An 18,530-nucleotide genomic window follows, 5' to 3' on the forward strand; every position below is an offset into this window, starting at 1 on the left:
TATGAAAGAAAAAATAAATAAATATGTTTTGATATTTGATATTAAGAGAGAAAATTTTAGTTTTAGGTAAAGGGTATTTTTGAAATAAGAGAATATTTTGATTGATGAAAATAGGGTGAAAGGGAGATACATGAGAATGAGTTATTACCCAATTTCAAAGATTCATTCCCTTATTTATATTCCTATTCCTATAATCCAAATATTAACAATAACAATCAATAATTCTCATTCTCATTCCTCATTTCTATTCCCATTAAACCAAACATCCTCTAATAATCATAAATTCCGAAGGTTCAATTCCCTCCTGTTAGGAACAGATTAACCCTTTTCCTTTTGCCTATCCTTTCCTGTCCTATTCAATACTGTAATTTGATTTGATTTGATTCGGTTTCTTATTCACTTTAACGCCTCCTGCAGCATTCATCAGTTACTCTTCAAACCCCAGAGGATGAGCCTCCGCGACCCGCAGCGCCAGGCCTTCTCCGATGCCGATCTGGCCTCCTCCGCCTCCGTCGACGAGGATGAAGACGAGGTTCGCTTTCTCGTACCCCAATTTAAATTTCCCTTTTCCTGTTCTCGGCCGAACGATTCATGCTTCGAATTCCTTTCAGAACGAACGGAGCTACGTCAGTAACGGGAGCGACGCGTCGCCCGGGCCGCCTCCCAGGCCCTCCCTGAATGAGGCGAGACACTGGAGAGACCTCTTCTGGCTCGTCATCTTCGTTATTCACCTTCTGGCCTTCGGCGCTGGTTTGGCCCTCCTCGGAATCAATCACTTCAGCCGGCCTGATCGATTTAACATCGATCGCTTCACCAATATCACTGGCGGTGGAAACTCCAGTCAGGAAGCGCTCCTCCAGCAGCAGCAGCAGAGCGCGCGGGTTGATCTCACGGAGACGTACTGGCCGTTCTACGGGGTGGCAGGCGGAGCGGGTGCGCTCTTGGCGTGGTCGTGGCTATCGCTGCTGGGTACCCATGGGAGCCAGATGATGAAGGTGTCTATCCACGGGCTTACCACCTATCTGGCTGTGGTCAGCGTTTTGTGCTTTTGGGTCAAGCACTTCTTTTGGGGCGTGGCCTTCGGTGTGGGCGCTGGACTACAGTTCCTGTATGTCATGTCGGTGTTGGAGAGGTACGCTTCAGGCCTTCTTCTTCTTTTTTTTTTCCTTTACCCACTTTTTGATCCACTTGATTTTGAATAATATTGGAGTATAATTTTGAAGATTATTGATTGATGGAAAGTAATTATATGCCTTTTCTTTTCTTCTTTTATGTTTGGAAGTTATTTGTGATGACTAGAGAGCGATAAACCATTACATCTTGTCTTCTGCGCCTCAAGTAAGATGTATGATTTCTTTTGCTTACCTACTGGTTAGATCCCAAATGGAAGAGATATAAACGTCAGAGTTGCCTTGGTCTTCAAGAAACTCCAGTTAAGTTATAACCGATGAGTTGGCATTTAAGATATAAGGATGTACTCTTCCGAGTTCTTGTTGTGAGTTTAATCACGATATACTATCAAATAAGTTTCCACGTTTGAGATATGATCATTGATAGACCAGAAGTATATAGAAATGTAGGGCCTGAACACAATTGAAGATAACTCAATAACCAGTTGCTTGGCAAGTTGATACATACTTGTAAACATGTTGTTTAGTATACACATCTGTTGAATGATTTAGTTGCTGCACAATTGTTTTCCACACACAGCAGAATAAAGAAAATTAGAAATTTTTATTTTATTTTATCAACTTTCTACATTTTACTTTCTGGAGTCGATAAAATAAAAATTCCAGATCTCTCTCTCTCTGCTCATATATTTTTTCACATAATTAAGTCATTGAATCTGTATAATTATACAACATGCATCGATATATGTTAAAATACAAAAAATTGCATAGTAAATGAAATTATAATTCCAACATGCATCCATAGTTTTTTTTCAAATTATGCGGAGAATTTTAGAAAAGAAAGGTATTAGCGTAATGCAAAGAATTAAGGATATATACGAGAATGTAATGATAAGAATGAAATTCCTAATGGATTAGGAATTAATCGGAGTTCTTCATATAAATATTAAATTAAGATCAACTCTAACTGTATATTTTTACACTAGTCATGAATGAACTTACTAGACACATCTAAAACACGTTATCATCGTACATGTTATTTGCAAATGATATTATTTTGGTTGATGAGACACGTAAAAGAGTAAATGCTAAACTCAAATTTTTACACGAAATACTAGAAGTAAAATATTTTAGGCTTAGTAGAGTAAAGATAAAATATATAAAATTTTAAATTTAGATGTATTAGACATAACTATGGTAAAGTTATTGTCATGCGATGTTGAGGCCACGGGTTCGAGTTGCGAAAAAAGTTTCTTGCAAAATACAAGGTAAGACTACATACAATAAATCTAATGTTGTCCAAATCTTCCATGGGACCCCACACTGGTGGGAGTTCTGTACATCGCATTGCCTTTTTTTTTAGTATTTGACTTAGCAGGATAATTGTTAAGATAGGAGATGATTAGTTACTTGTAATTGTTAGCTTGGTAACTATATATGACCGTAAAGTACCTTTAAAACTTAAAGTAAAATTCTACAAAATCACAGTTAAATCTGCTATGTTATATGGAGTTGAATGTTAGGTTATAATAGAGCACATGAGCAGAAGATGAGAGTTACAAAGATGAGGATGTTAAGGTGAATGTGTGGACATACGAGAATGAACAAAATAAAAAATGAGATCATTAGAGAAAGTCAGAGTTGCGTCTATTGAGAGAAAACTCTGAGAGACACGTTTAAGATGGTATGAGCATGTCGATCAATAAATGCTCCAGTTAGGCGATGTGAAACTATGACAAACACGCATATCAAACGAGGAAGAGGAAGACCAAAAAAGACTTGGTTAGCAACAATAAAACAAGATAAAATTTATTTAAGTATAGATGATGATATAGTAGGAGATAGAATTCAATAACGTAAAAGGATCCGTATAACCGACCCCACCTAGTGGGATAAGGCTTGGTTGTTGTGAGCTTTGTAACTAAGAGTTTAAAGTATCTAGGATCGTTTTTACAAAATGATGGAGGGGTTGATTGATACAAAACATCAATAGGATGATTAAAATGGAGGAGAATATTTTTTTTGATTGTAAGATACTTAAAAGTAAGTTTTACAAAATGTTGGTTAGCTGAATATTACTTATAAATCAAACATTCGAGCAGAAGATGAGAGTCGTAGAAATGAGGATATTAAGGTGCATGTGTGAACGTACAGGATGAATAAGATAAAAATAAGAATATTAGAGAGAAAGTCGAAGTCGTGTCAATTGAGGGAAAACTGTGAGAGTTATGTTTAAAATGATATGTTTATGTATTTAGGCGACTAATAAATGACCTATTTAGGCGATATGAGACCATGATAAATACACACATTAAGCAAGGAAGAATGAGACCAAAAAGATTTAGTTATATTGCTGATTTCACTTAGTGGGATAAATGTTTGGGAGTTGTTATTATTTTCCAATTCCTACATCTTAGAGCTTCAGGTAGAAAAATTTGTCCTCTGTGAGATCTGGTTACTAGTATGTAGGGACTAAATCATTCAACAATGTGTATATTAAATGACATGCCTTTCTATATATATATATATATATATATATATATATATATATATATATATATATATATATATATATATATATAATTTAAAATCTCTCTCTCCCTATATATATAATAGATAGAAAGACATGTCATTTAATATACACATTGCTGAATGATTTAGTCACTACATACTAGTAATCAGATCTCACAAAGGACAAAAACTGATGAAAAGATAAAATTTATTAAACTCATGATAATTATCATTGGGAGATTTGGTCATTTTCAAAGGCTCCATATTCTAAGAGAATCATAACCATATAACTAAATGGACTCGATCAAACATTGTATTACTCTTTTACTCTATACAATATAGTTACCAAATCAAAAGCTATCTTAATTATATATAGATAGGTAAATGTGTTCCCCAAGTGCCCTTTTGCTCACCTATGTTTTCTTTATCCTTAGTCTAAATAACTTATCAGAAATTACCATTTGTACTATATTTTAAATTTCAGACTATTAAGTTAATTATGGAATTTAAAGTTTCTCATAAAACTGCAATCAGTTTAGTTCATTGATAAGTTGAATATAAAAAAGTCTAATTATAAATGTCATGACTTAGGGTTGTAATTCCATTTACCAAGAGGTAGAGCACTTGGTGATGATATGATAAAAGAGTGACCAAAATGATAATAAATGGCAACACGAGGTGTTTAACAAAACATATATTCTTTCTTTTGTTTAAGAAAGTATAATGAGACTATGTGAGAATATACAGCAACAAAGTCTAACACACAAAATAATAAGTAAAACAAGGAAAGTAAAATTGAATTTCCATCATGTCGAGGATCTTTAGGCAACTCTATACTCTAGCTGAGCAAGACTTCAAAATAAATACTTGGTCTCAAAGTTTGAGGAAAACATAAATTACTAAGTGGGTAAACTTGATTTGAATTAAGAGTTCAAAAATTTAGACAAGTCATAATTCTCATTACAATACTAGAGTTTCAAATTCAGTTTTTTATTTTAACATAAAATTATCTCTTATCTTTATGCCACATAGTTTTCACCATTATTCTTAATTAATATCATTTATTCTCCACAAATAAAATTTATTTAATTATAACCATTTATTAAGATAAATAGCTCTACTTAATTTTCACTATCTTTTATCATAAATTAATTAATTTTTAATTATCACCTCTTAATCATACTAATAAATCCACAAATATACTAAGAAGTGAATCATTAGAGTCGGGTTCTCATATTATGAATAATGTCATCTAACATGTTGGTTAAGCCTTTCTTGAAGATAATCAATGATATAGCGTCTTTATGCAAATAAATGTTGACTACGTGTATATTGGTGTAATCGACATCTGGTTGAGGTTAACCAAGCTTAATTAACTAAGCTCGAGTTGCCTCGAATTGAATTTTGATATTTGATCAATATGCTAGTTGAATTGAGTGAGACGTTAAGTAGGTCAAAGTTAACTTGATACTTGACGGTAGAGTAGTCCAAGTGGGTCAATGGTTGAGCGGACACTTGACGATCAGAAGTTCAACGGGGAGTTGGTAAAAGAAAAGTACAAGTGGGTCATGGAGAACCGAACACTTGACATAAGAAGCGAAGTCCAAGTGGACTATGGAGGACCAAACACTTGTCATGAAATGTGAAATCCAAGTCGATTAAAGTTGATCAAACACTTGGCATGTGGATGAAAGGTAAGTAGGAAAGTCTTAATAGGTCATGGATCAAATGCTTGCCATTTGGAGAAGTTTTATTAGGTCAAGGGTGAGTAGATGCTAGGCGTATAAAGTCCCGACATATCAAGATAGACCAGATGTTAGAATTGGAAAGTCCTTGCAGATCAAGGCAAATTGGATATTATACAAAGGAAGTTTTGGTAGGTTGAGATTAAACAGATATAGGCAAGGCGAGAATTTAGTTTTGGCAAGGATGAAATAGGAGTATCGATTGATTGGTAGTTGTATCGATCGATCAATGGACTCTAAACCTCGAATTTGGGGTTTGAGGTATTTTTAGGGTTTGCTATAATAACCAGGATTGCTATAGTAATTAGGATTGCTATAATAATTAGAGTTGCTACAATAACTAGGTTTGCTTTAGTGTCAGGGTTTAGGTTTTTTGCTATAATATTTTATATTAGTCGATTAATGAGTTTGATCAACATTGTAGTAGCGAATAGAAAGTTCAAAAATCGATTGGAAAGAAACTTGACTGGTTGCCTATCAGTTAATTGGCTATCAATCAATTGATGAAGTTTAATAGACGATTGATAGTGGTCAAAATGAGTCAGAAAGGGTAGTTCTACATGGACATCGAAACTTGGCAATCGCCTATTAGGTGGAAATCAACCCTACCCTATAAAAGAGGGTCTCGAGGAAGTTAAGCTATGGCTGTTCTTGAGGGGTTAGATACGAAGTGTTGCTATATTTTTTACCATCAAGAAACAATCCAAAACAATAATAAAGCATCCAAAGCTAAGTTTTCGAGGCGTCGCAATGCGATGCTTCTGGTGAAGCCGGAAGCGTAGTGAGACACTTCCGGACGCCTCCAGCGCCGTCAGAGGTGTGCGGGGCATTAGAGGCGGCGCGTGCATGCATTGCGGGCGTGCGTCGCGGGAGTGTACTGAGCAAAATTAATATTATAATTTAAATAATTCAAATAATTTCCATTTAAGTGTGATATTTTAAAGAGGTTTTCATAAACTCTATTTAAATTATCTCAATAAAATATAAAAATATATTTAAAATTTTAAAAAATTAATAAAATTTATTAAATAATAAAAATTATTTTTACTATTTTAAATTTTATTTAAAAATCCTAATATATTATGATATTTTTTAAAAAAATTTTTGTATTTTTTTTACTATTTTAATATTTAATTGATATTTAAATATTTTTTATTATTTTAAATATATATTATTTAAATTAATAATTAATTAATTGAATAAATAGTTAATTTATATAATTATTATATATAAAATATCATCTTTGTATTAATTTATATAATTATAATTATTTATTCTTGGCATTGGAGAACTATAAAGGTTACTTAAGCAAAATGTTACAAAAACCAATGTCACTCATTTTAGTATTAGTAAGGTAACATATTATGATGTAAAAAAGAGCAGCCCGGTGCACGAAGCTCTATGCGGGTCCCGAGGAAGGATCCATTGTACGCAACTTTACCTTACTTTTTGCAAGAGGCTATTTCCAGTATTCGAATCCGTGACCTTTTGGTCACAAAGTAACATATTTTGATGTATTAATTTAAATTCAAATTATTGATAGATCAATTTTCTTTATAGAAAACTATATTTAATTATTTTTTCTAATAATATTAAGTTGTTTAATAATGGAGAACTTATATAAAATCAATATACAATTTATTTTTAAATTATACACAATAAATATACTATATATAAATAAAAAAATACCGAAACCGTATCGGCATGACAATACAATATCGAAACTGTATCATTTCGGTATGAGACCGAAACCATGGCACGGGTCGAAATTTTGAACCTTGCTTTCATTTGTATTTGTATTTTAGTTTCTTGTTGTATTGTTTATTAGAAATAAGTTGCAAGAGACTTCTCCGCCTCTGGAAGTTATCTGAAAAGGAGAAGGTTAGTAGGGGTTGTTCGTTAGGACTAGGCTTTGGATGTAGCAACCTTCAAAGGTAGTGAACCAAATAAACTGACCATATTTGCTATGTGTCGTCAATTGTAGTTCGAATTTCCACGGCACAATCTGTTGATGTGAAAGGAGTTATTCACCCTCCTCTAGCTTGCATCGATCCTAATAGTGCCATCTATGCTACCACATGTCTACGAACACTTAGATGCTATGATAAAGGGGTAGGCTTAGAGATCTTAGTATTTATTTTCAATAATACTTGTTTCACTTTGAGTGTTTATGCAATACGTATTAGGCTAATTTAATAATATATTAATATATGCTCTCTTGAGAAGGACTTATTGCATTAGAGAGGTGTATAAGTGTCAACATACAAATCAATATATAGCATGGAAGGTAAAGTAGTTTAAAGACATGCATCAAAGGAGAAATAAATACAATATTTTCTTTTAAAAATAACCCTCCCTATGTAAATCCTCACTTGTAAATAGCAAGAAAAGAATACATTTACTTCCAATAATCTAGTTCTTTAGAACTCATTTTATTGGTGTTGGTTTATTTCCCTTTTTAAAATTGTTATAGAAACATAAATAATCTCTTATCAATAAATTTTCATGAATTTTTCTAATTTGTACTTTAAAGTATTAAAGATACCAATTGAGACGTCTTAATTTTTCCAGACATTTTGATTAAGACATGCAGACATTTCAGATTTTTTAATTTAGTTTAATTTTTTAAAATCTAGTTATGGTGGAGATAATCTAAAAAGACTTTATTAAACCCTAATAAAATTATCTAATTAATTTTATATTTCATTTATTTTAATTTAAAAATTATAATAAAATTTTTATTTATTTATTTATCTATTTTCATATCTTTTCCTTTTTTAAAAGATTATTTTTTATCTTGTTTATTTTTGAAATATTTATGTTAAATATTTTAGTTTTTAATTAATATATTTTATATTTAAAAAATATCGAAACTATATCGGCACGGCACGATACGGTACCGAAATCGTATTGTTCCGGTTCAAGACCGAAACCTCGACACGGGTCAAAATTTTAAACTTTGGTTCAAGGATATACTCAAATATATACCATAGCGATCCATAATTCTACATTGTCATTATTCTCCCAATACGTACTTACAAATTGAAGTCTAGGGACAACATAAAAAAGCTCAAGATAAACTAAATGCATAATAATGGAAAAATTTAGAATTAATCAAAACTCAGTGAATGGATCCAATCTTGGTCCAAATACCATGCTATGACCCAAATTGAAATAGAACATAACAACCATGATAAAACACCCCTTAGACTTCTCCAAATTAACACCATACACTAATCTATCACAACCCAGTTCCAAATAATGAGATTAAACTCTTATTTACAATTTTTCTAAGTAGTGATTTCAAGGTGCATGATAATAAGGAACAACTTGAATCTCTAATCTAGATAACCAATAGTTTTAATGTTAAAGATAATCATTATCAACAAAACATAAAGAAAAGAAAACAAGAGAATCTTACACCCTAAGAGAAGAACTTTTTTTATACCAAAAAAGCCAAAAAATTTGATCCAAATTTAGAAATGAGAATAAGAATGGGAATGAGGCAAATGTGAATGCTAAGGAGGAAAAGCTAGGCTTCCCATCACTGTCCTTGTGTGGAGAGGGTAGTCTTGGAAAAGAAAGTAGTAAAAAAGAGAAAAAATGGATCCGGAGAAAGGTGGCGGCGGCATAGGGATGTGTGCAGGTGCAAAGGAAGATGAAAGGAAGAGAGAGAAAATAAGAGTGGCGAAGTTAGGCTTCCCGTCACTCTCTTTGTGTGGGGAGGGTACTCTCGGAAAAGAAAATAGCAAAAGAGAGAAAAAATGGGTTGGGAGAAAGGTGGCGGCAACATGGGATGTGAGCAAGTGCAAAGGAACATGAAAGGCAGAGAGAGAAAATACAAGGGACGAAGTCTTGGTTTTGAGTGACGGTGACACATCGGAAATAGAAACAAGAGGGAGAGACCTAGAGAGACTGTTTATGTGAGAGATAGAGAGAGAGAGAGAGTTGTTGGAGGTGTGGGAGTGGTCAATGCTTTATGGCAACAACAATAAAAAACGAGTAATACACACATGAGCATGAGAGGGCGCAACACTGCAGGGAAGAGAAGAAAAGCATCAAGAGAGAGGATAAAAGTGAATATGTGGGAGAGATAGAAGGAAATGTTAACCTCCCAAGAGTTTTGCTAATCCAACCCAACATGTCTAAACTACACTATCCTAAATATAAAATTGGTTGTGGCCTAAATTGGTTAAAATGAACCTAGATCAAGGTCAGTTTTAACCCACACAAACATAATTACCATCATGTCTATTTGATGAACTTCACCTAACCCTTAATTGCTATATTTATTTAAATGAGCTCCATCTAAACTTAACCTTAATCTAAGTTTAACTCGACCCCCAAAGCTCAAAATAGTGGTCTAATTCACGCTTAGTTTGTAGTCTAAAATTTGAAAAAAAAAATTAAAATACAAAATTTGAATAGGATAAAATTAGTAACATTAAATTTTAATTTTAATCAAATTTAGAAAATTCCCATATGATAACATGTAGTTAATTGAACATTTGATAACTTCCATTGAGTACTTCTAGCTAATACAGGAAGCAATAAATTATTGGTTGAATATTTACTGAGTCAATAATTTTGTATACCATGAAATGCATGACTTGCATTCATGTCGCTTTACATTGGTAGATAGCTTTGCACTTCAAGTTCACAATCTCTTTATTTACTTGATCTTTAATATCCCTTCATTTAATTTTGTGTTTGATTGGTATTTGATGGAAGCAACTTTAAAATAGCTCTCATTTCATGTAGATCCTTGTATAAAGCTAATTAGTAATCGCTTGCATCTCCCACCATTTTTCATTTTTTTATTTATATTTTTATAATTCTTTAAATTAATGTGTTACAACTTTTCCATTGTCTATTATTGTAGATCTATTATTTTAATTTTAGCATTTGTTATGAAAAGATATTCCTAAACTAAAATACTATTAACTCTTCTCTCTTTATCTTTTTTCTTCCTTAAACTTGTTTTGATTTCTCTAGATTCTAAGTTTCATCCTCCTGATCACAACAAATATGGAGGTGTTTGATTGATTAATACGTTCACAATGCATTATAAAGGGGAGCCTTGGCACAATAGTAATGTTGTTGTCGTGCGACCTTGTGGCCACTGGTTCAAGTCGTGGAAACCTCTTGCAATGCAGGGTGGTTGCGTACAATAGATTCAATGTGTTCCGACCTTTCCTCAGGACCCCGTATTGATGGAAGTATGATCATGTCCGAGAGTCGAGGCGATGGACGCTGGGGACGTGACGCTCTTGTTGACTGTTGACGGACTCTGAGTCGAAGGAACCTGTAACCACAACAGCGTCATTGCCGAGCCAAGGAGGGGTTCTCCGACGATGACCCTTCGACACTCAAGTCAGTCTCCGGCGAAGTATAAACGAGGAAGCAAAAAAGCAGAGTAACAGTAGCTACAGTAAAAGTATGCCTACCTCCGTCGAAGCTTGGAGCCCTTTATATAGGGCTCCGGGGAAGCGCGTGCACGCTTCTCAAAGCTTCTCTTGAAAAGACATGTCAGGAAAGCGTCCCTGACACCATACCTCAATGACCCGAGCATATGTCTGACATGACAGTGGAAGATTCCGTCGTACGATCCTCTGTCTGGCCATGCCGCCAATCATGCCGTCTGTCGGTGGCGCGAGTTCCCACTAGGATATCGGCTGATCCTCCTTTTTGTCTATTAGTGGACCGAGTGACCATCCCGCTCGGCCAACCCTTGGCCGTTCGGGTGGTCCAGCCCTTCAACCGAGCGGAGTGGCCGCTCGGCCAACATTCCACTATCAGAGTTCCGTTGTGCTGTGATCTTGTTTCACCGGCTCCGAGGTTCGATGTAAGTCCGAGGGGGCTAGCCGCTCGGTGTATGTCTTGCTTTGAGCGTCGGAAGCTCGGTGCCTGGCCGAACTGTGGTGATATCTGATCGATACTTCTTTGTCCCGGCCGGACGAGTGAGTTGTCCGACTGGCCACCGATACATGGATGTTGACCGCTTAGACTTTGACTTCCATCGTGACCATGACTATATATATATATATATATATATATAAGATTTATTATGTCCCAGGGTGTAGCCGAGTTGGTAACCACATTTGCAAAATGGAGCAAGGGTCGAATCCCGATGAAATCGATGAAAAATGCACTGTGGGGCTTGTTCGGTACCTGATTTTCTCACTCTCAATGGCGGGTGACGGATTTCACCTTTGTAGAAATTGTTAAGATTTATTATCTTAAAATGATCAAAATTACTATAATGAATTATCTTTTTAATGAAAGTATTGACTCCATGGTAGTCGTTCACTTATGCATTTTCTTATTATTTGATCATTCATATATTTTTGTGATCTTTACATTAAAGTTGGTAAATATAGCTAATCTAGACACTCTCTGTCAAAATTTTAAAATAACTTATATTTAATCGCTGAATTTTAATATTTGGTTTTCTAGGAAATAATATAAGACTTAGGAACCCATAGAATACAAGAAGATTGGACATGGGAAATTTAACAAGCAACATGTGTTAGCGTCATTCATCAGAGCATGAAAATTCTTTGAAAGGTATAATCCATGGTACTATGGCCCCGATCCTAGAGAATATGTATATTGAAAAATCTTGGTAGGCAACTTGAGAGCAACTATTTAGCTACTTTATATGTGTGATTGATTGGAGGAAAAGAAATTGAATATTGAGAATATGTGAATGATGACTAGGAGCTTTATGAAGTGAATTAAATAACTAGGATTTTGGGATATGATGGTCATTTGATTAACGTATCAAGTCTTAATTAATAGTCCTAATAAATAATATCAAAAGTGAAGAAAACAGTTTATTGGAATAAAAATCTTATATTTGTTTAGGTTTGGAACTTATTTGGTTAATATGCTATTTTCCATGAGGTTCGATGAAAATTTTGGACAAGAAATCCCAATAAATAACATCAAAGGAAAGAAATAATATGCCCAAGGTTTAAAATATCATGCTGTGTCGTTTGGTACGGGTGAAATATCCTCGTCAACAGGAATTGACATCGACACACCAGAGGCATTGTGGAGACCTTGCGTGCGCCTCGTAGAGGCCCCACGATGGCCTTTGTGGCCGTTGCGGAGGCCTTGCGATGGCCTCGCGACCGTCGGGGAGGCCACGAGAAGCCTGGCCGCGAGGCCTTGTGATGACCTTATAAGGATATTGTAGCAACTGTGGAGGCCTCACTGCCACTGGGGCCTCGCAACCCATCGCGATGGCCTTGCGGCCTTTGCGGAGGGCTCGTACAGGCCTTGCATTCGCCACAGATGTCACTTGCGAGGCTCGCGTTCACTGGCCGCATGGAACACGAAGTCAACTTAGATTTTAATTATAAAAACTTATATTAATAATTTCAATCAACTCTTAGCTATAGTTGAGATAATTTAAATAACCTTAATTAAACCTTAATGAACCTATTCCATTAATTTAATATATATTTTAATTTTATTTTAAATATTTATAATTTTTATGTTTCATTTATATATTTTATATTTAAAAAATATCGAAACCATACTAGCATGATACGATACGGTACCAAAACTATATTCGGTTTAGGACCGAAACTTCGGCACGGGTTGATATTTTAAATCTTGCATATGCCAACTTTGAATCATTTATTCATGTTGCTAGTTTTGAATTTCATTTTGCCACTTTTTTTTTGTATTTATTACAAGCTTTGCGCCTTTTCAATTGATGCACCACTCTTCCACGTATATGTGAGATTGAGTTTTCCACTCTTCCATGTATATGTGGGATTGAATTTTCCATTGATATAAATTACCCTAAAGATAATAGTGAAGTAACTTTTTATAGATGTTCTTTCAACCTCTTGGGACAAGTTCAACATTTACATATAATGAAATGACTATAGGAATATATGAATCCAACGTATGACCTTTTTCTGTATTGGTTATCTAATATAAAATAGGCAACATCTGTTTAATGGTTAAAGATCTTATTTTAAGGCTTGTGTTTTAAATAAGTAATTCTGGATCGGTTCCAATCATTTTAAGGCTTGTGTTTTAATAAGTAATTGTTGGTTTACTAGTTATCCAATAATTAGATCAAAGGAAAAACTTAGGAGTTCGCCCATGCATAGTGGACTCTTATTAAATATAGTTCCTTTGAAAAGACAATAATGCCACAGTTAGTGTGTATATACATCAACTTTCATGCGGTTGGGAGTTCTTATATAGAAACTGGGTATTAGAGTCAGTATGCTTGTGTATCCATCCAAAGTGAGTATAGAAATCACTTTCTTTTCATAGGAATGCATCTTTTTTATCCCATTCTCCATTTGAAATTCTTCTAATCAGATGAAATTGCCAAATTCACAATATATAAAATTTTTGCTAGATTGTGTATTAAAAAGGTTCTTTGGTCCCAAATTGTTTGTTCTTTAATTAGTTACAATGCATGAACCGTCTAGATATTTTTATATCAGAATGCAAACAATGCCAACAATGATTAGTGGTGGGTGGAAAATAATATGGAGAAAATATGATAGTGTATGTTTCTGTTTGCATTTATTATCTTGATAATCTTGTAATGGAAAGATTAGATTAAGATGTGTTCAATGATGAGTGTGAGATAAAGGTCAAAATTTACTGTACAAAGAATATGGAGCTGGTGCCATGATACAATTGACTTGGCACAATAATTAACTAACTAGTATCTGTGAAGTTCCTCACTTAAATGTATTGGAACACCATTTGACTGGCTGAAATGTTCAAACTAGTATTCATACTTTCTTGTGTTCTTTTGGTACGAGTCTTGGAGAAAAACGAATATTTCCACAGTTTCTTGTGCGTGAGAGCCTTGTAGCTAACAAGAGTGCTGAACTAGTGTGATTGAGAGAATAGGGGTCCTCTATGCACAAATGTTTTCTTCTATGCAGGGAGAAGAATCATTTTCTGGATTTCCATAGATTGTGCATTGAAAAGAGCTTCATTCCCTGAGTGCCCTTTCTTTCAGTGTGAACCCTCTGATTATTCGTAGAACAATTTGGATGTCTCATCTGAATCACATACAACACTGTGAGTATACTATTTTATAGTTGTTTTGTAACATTATATGTTTTCCAGAAAAGACCTTTGAAAATTTCGGAAGCAAAGTAGCTCAATACTTAGGTGGCTGCATGTTGCAATGCTGATGATGCAAGCCAGACATTCACAATGTATCATCCAATTGTTTTCCCCTTTTTCTTACAGAAGTTGCATATATGATTTATTACAATTTTCATGCCCTCATCTCCTTCTACATTTCTGTTCTTTTAATGAATACAGTTTTGCATTGATTGTTATGGTGAAGAATGAATCAAATACTTCCTTTATGTCTTAAGTTCTTTTGGCAGTTTGTTTCTCTAATTTTTGTGATGATCTTTCTTGTTTGTTTGTTTTGAACTTTTGGATGTCAATTTCATGATGCATTAAATCTGATGGATATATGTACCAGTGCCAAGTATGTGGTACTCACCCACCTATTTAGTGGATAAAATAAATGTTGGCCTATTCGGTTGAGATTGTTCACATTGACATTTAAATCATGCACTATTATAACCTAATATTTTTGACTAATCCTTTTCATGGTTACACGTTCTTCAGAGATTTCAATATATATTATATAATATATTATTTGTGTGTTGTACATTCTTGTTTATGATGTCTTAGACAACTTCAACATTCTTCTCTAGGTTTCCTTTCACAATGCTAGTGCTGCAAAAGGCTGTGAAGATGCTCTGGAACCTTCCTGAAGTTATGCGAGTAGCCTATGCTTTTGTTGCAATTATGCTTTGTTGGATGGGGTTGTGGTCATTTGGTGTATCTGGGGTTATTGCATCAAACATGGATGACAGTGCACGCTGGTGGCTCCTTGTGGTGAGCTGGCAAGTTTGCTACTTCCAAAGAATGAAATGTCCAATCAATCAAATGTTAAACAACTCATAAAATCTTCCTGTGCCTCTGTATTTGTAGATTTTTGCTGTCAGCTTATTTTGGATTGGTGCTGTATTTTGCAATACAGTCCATGTGATAGTATCTGGCATGGTGTTCCTTGTTCTCATTAATGGTAGTCGAAGTGCACCATCAATGCCTCTAAATCCAGTTTTGAAGTCATTACGTTATGCAGTGACAACTTCTTTTGGTAGCATTTGTTATGGATCACTTTTTACAGCAGCCATCCGAGCAATGCGGTGGGAGGTTACATTCTAGACTTGATAAACTACATAGTTGTTTTCAATATTCATGGCAATTTGTTACTAAAGAAATATCTTTGATGGTTTTCAATTTCAAATAATTTCTTGATGTATGTTTGCTTGAATGTCTAGATCCGAGGAGTTCGATCGAAGATTGGAAGTAATGAGTGCCTTCTCTGCTGTGTTGATTTCTTATTTCACCTTGTGGAGACTCTAGTTCGTTTCTTCAACAAATATGCCTATGTTGAGGTTAGTTGCATCTAGTAAATCTGAGATTTTTCTTATAATGAGATAGGTCACTGACTTTCCTACTTAATGAAGGGTAGTCCAGTCATTTATTATATACCACATGATGGATAGAAGAGCTTTCAGGTAGAATGCTTGCAACAGACCTTACACATATCTGATTTCAGTGTGCTACTACTGTACCTGCTCAAGTCATTTCCATTTTTTTTTTGTTACCATAGTGACTTAGTTAGTGACAATAGAATAAGATAAAATTGCCATGAATATAATAAGATAAAATTTATTTGAATATTAATGATAATATAGTAGGAGATCTTGAGGTCAATGGCATAAAAAAATTCATATAGCCGACCACACCTTGTGGGATAAGACTTGGTTGTTGTTGTTGTTGTTGTACCTTAATGACTTGTCTGCTTGGAGCAAAAAAAGAAGCGTCTCCCATGTTCGTCTACTATCTTAAAGCAGACTTTAAATATTTTCCTACGGATTTCCCCTGCAGTTGCATCACTGGGATGTTTGAGTTATGATAATCTTTAATCAGTCATGCTGTCTTGGTCCTGATTTCCCTTCTATAAAACTTGAAGTTGACTTGCGGATTCTCTTCTGCCATATATCTGATTACAGATGTTTCTGACTGTTTGCCAAAGATGTCAACAAATAGTTCCATTGTCATCTTAAACATTTGTGGTTTTTGTCCAATCTTTATATAGATAGCAGTTAATGGTAAAGGCTTCAACAGCTCAGCTAGAGATGCCTGGGAGTTATTCCAATCCACCGGCATTGAAGCGCTTGTTGCCTATGATTGTTCAGGTGCAGTTCTTCTGATGAGTATTATTTTGGGCGGGATGATTACTGGAACATGTACAGGGGTGTGGACATGGTTTAAAAGGAGTGATAAAGTAATTATGGTTTGCTCAACTGCTATTTTGATGGGAATGATTTTGGTGAGTTCCCACCTTACATCATCCCATGTTACTTGCCACAATGTTACTTTACACACATTCTACAGAGTGACTGATTGTTTTGGTGAGGTCCCACCTCGTATCTTTATTGTTAACCATTTTTTCGTTGATTATTTCCACAGGTGGGACTGGCTGTAGTAGTTGTTGAAAGTGCAGTTACGTCAATATATGTATGTTTTGCAGAAGATCCTTCCTTGATTCAGCGATGGGACGCTGAATTCTTTGACCAAATGTCGGAGGCATTGCACCAACGGTTACAGTACAGGAGTGCAAGAGCTAGAGAAGTTATGAATCGCCAACATGATCAACTGGCGGATTCACCCATTTGAAGTTGCTCGGTAGATCAAACAATGCAAACAGTTGCAATTGTAACCTTTTTTTTAAAAAAATTCAAAGAAAATGCTTTTCTTTTCCTCACCTCCTGTCAAATACAATTCTTGCTGTTCGAGGAACACCAGCATCACATGTCAGATTCTTTTTAATTTGCATTTCTTGTAATTATCTCATTTTAGCCGGAATGGAACTCTTCAGGACGTGAGCCCACGGGTGGTTGCAACGCTTGATCACCTGGAGAATAAGATAGAGACTAAGATTGCTCATGAAGTACAAATGCGCATCTGGCAGAGCGCACAAATGCTGGTGCGGTAGGTAGCCCGACTGGCAGTATTTGTGGAAGGCACGATGGTAGTCTGCGATGTTATCTACATGTCAGCATGCGTTGTAACCAATGCAGCTGATCAGGCATCTACGTCCACACACGGTCAATTTTCAACCTCCAAAATTTGAGAGAATTACTTTTTGTTCCCTAAGTATTAATTTTATTAATTTTGGTCTGTTATTTATAAATTTACCCCCTCATTCTCAGTATATTAACTTATATTTTTTTTTTCAATTTCAATTCTTTTTTACTTAGAATTTAAATTAACCAATGATAATTATCTAGATGAAGGTGGTGATACTGGCACAAAGAAAATTAATTTGAACATCTTTATCTTTACTTTAGGTGAACAAATTATTTATGTGGTAAATTTTTTAAGTTCACTATCAAAATAAATAAATCAAAACTACATCACTTTAAAAATAAAATTAATAAAATAAAATTCTTTTAAAAAAAATTTTACACCCATCATATATCCCCCCACCCCAAATCAATGATCCCCCATTCTTCTCCACTATAACTCCTAGATTTGAAAATCTTGTAACTCGACCCAAGCCTTTGAATCTGGTTTGCTCACAGAAGTAGGAAGATAACAAAGCAACATTCACGTTTGGATTTGTAATTTATTTGAACGAGCAAGATTTTTTAATCCTCCAAAAGTGTATTCATGTTCTATAAATATGTGAAATGGTCAGTGTTACAAACTTCTTCGACAAATGATAATTCTGGTAGGAGGTTTCATGGTTGCATTGACAGGGAGATGATATATTTTTTTCCTTTCATTTATTCTTAATCATTATTGATGTTATTATGAATGTTAATGTCTCATACTCTTGTTTTTGGTAGAAGGATAATTGTAACTTTTTTTTATTTGGGAAGATCCACCCATGTGCTATAGAGGTAAGACCATAATTCTAAGATTAAAACAGAAGTTAACGGGCTTGAAGAAGAAAATAAAAAAAAATAGCGAGGGAGAATAAAGCTATGAAGTTAGTAGTCGTGTTATCATGGTTGCTTTTGTGGATATTTTAATGAGTGATTTTATAGATTTG

General features: G+C 34.5%; 1 protein-coding gene across 1 annotated transcript; it reads left to right on the forward strand.

The window, feature by feature from the left end:
- Window positions 1–376: 376 nt before the first annotated feature.
- LOC122029429 (CTL-like protein DDB_G0274487) lies at window positions 377–17,290 on the forward strand. The gene is made up of 7 exons (XM_042588412.1): window positions 377–532; window positions 612–1,132; window positions 15,112–15,295; window positions 15,392–15,616; window positions 15,745–15,861; window positions 16,569–16,802; window positions 16,943–17,290. Exons 1-7 carry the CDS (start codon window positions 449–451, stop codon window positions 17,147–17,149), a joined length of 1,572 nt encoding a protein of 523 aa, XP_042444346.1. The 5' UTR covers window positions 377–448; the 3' UTR covers window positions 17,150–17,290.
- The last annotated feature ends 1,240 nt before the right edge of the window (window positions 17,291–18,530 follow it).

The sequence above is a fragment of the Zingiber officinale genome, chromosome 10B, assembly GCF_018446385.1.
Source record: "Zingiber officinale cultivar Zhangliang chromosome 10B, Zo_v1.1, whole genome shotgun sequence".
Taxonomy (NCBI): Eukaryota; Viridiplantae; Streptophyta; class Magnoliopsida; order Zingiberales; family Zingiberaceae; genus Zingiber; species Zingiber officinale.

Excerpts from the sequence above, each read along its gene's own strand:
- LOC122029429 (XM_042588412.1), top strand. The coding sequence starts at position 449 with ATGAGCCTCCGCGACCCGCAGCGCCAGGCCTTCTCCGATGCCGATCTG. Across the intron at positions 1,133-15,111 it reads GTCATGTCGGTGTTGGAGAG|GTTTCCTTTCACAATGCTAG; the intron begins GTACGCTTCAGG and ends ATTCTTCTCTAG. Across the intron at positions 15,862-16,568 it reads ACAAATATGCCTATGTTGAG|ATAGCAGTTAATGGTAAAGG; the intron begins GTTAGTTGCATC and ends ATCTTTATATAG.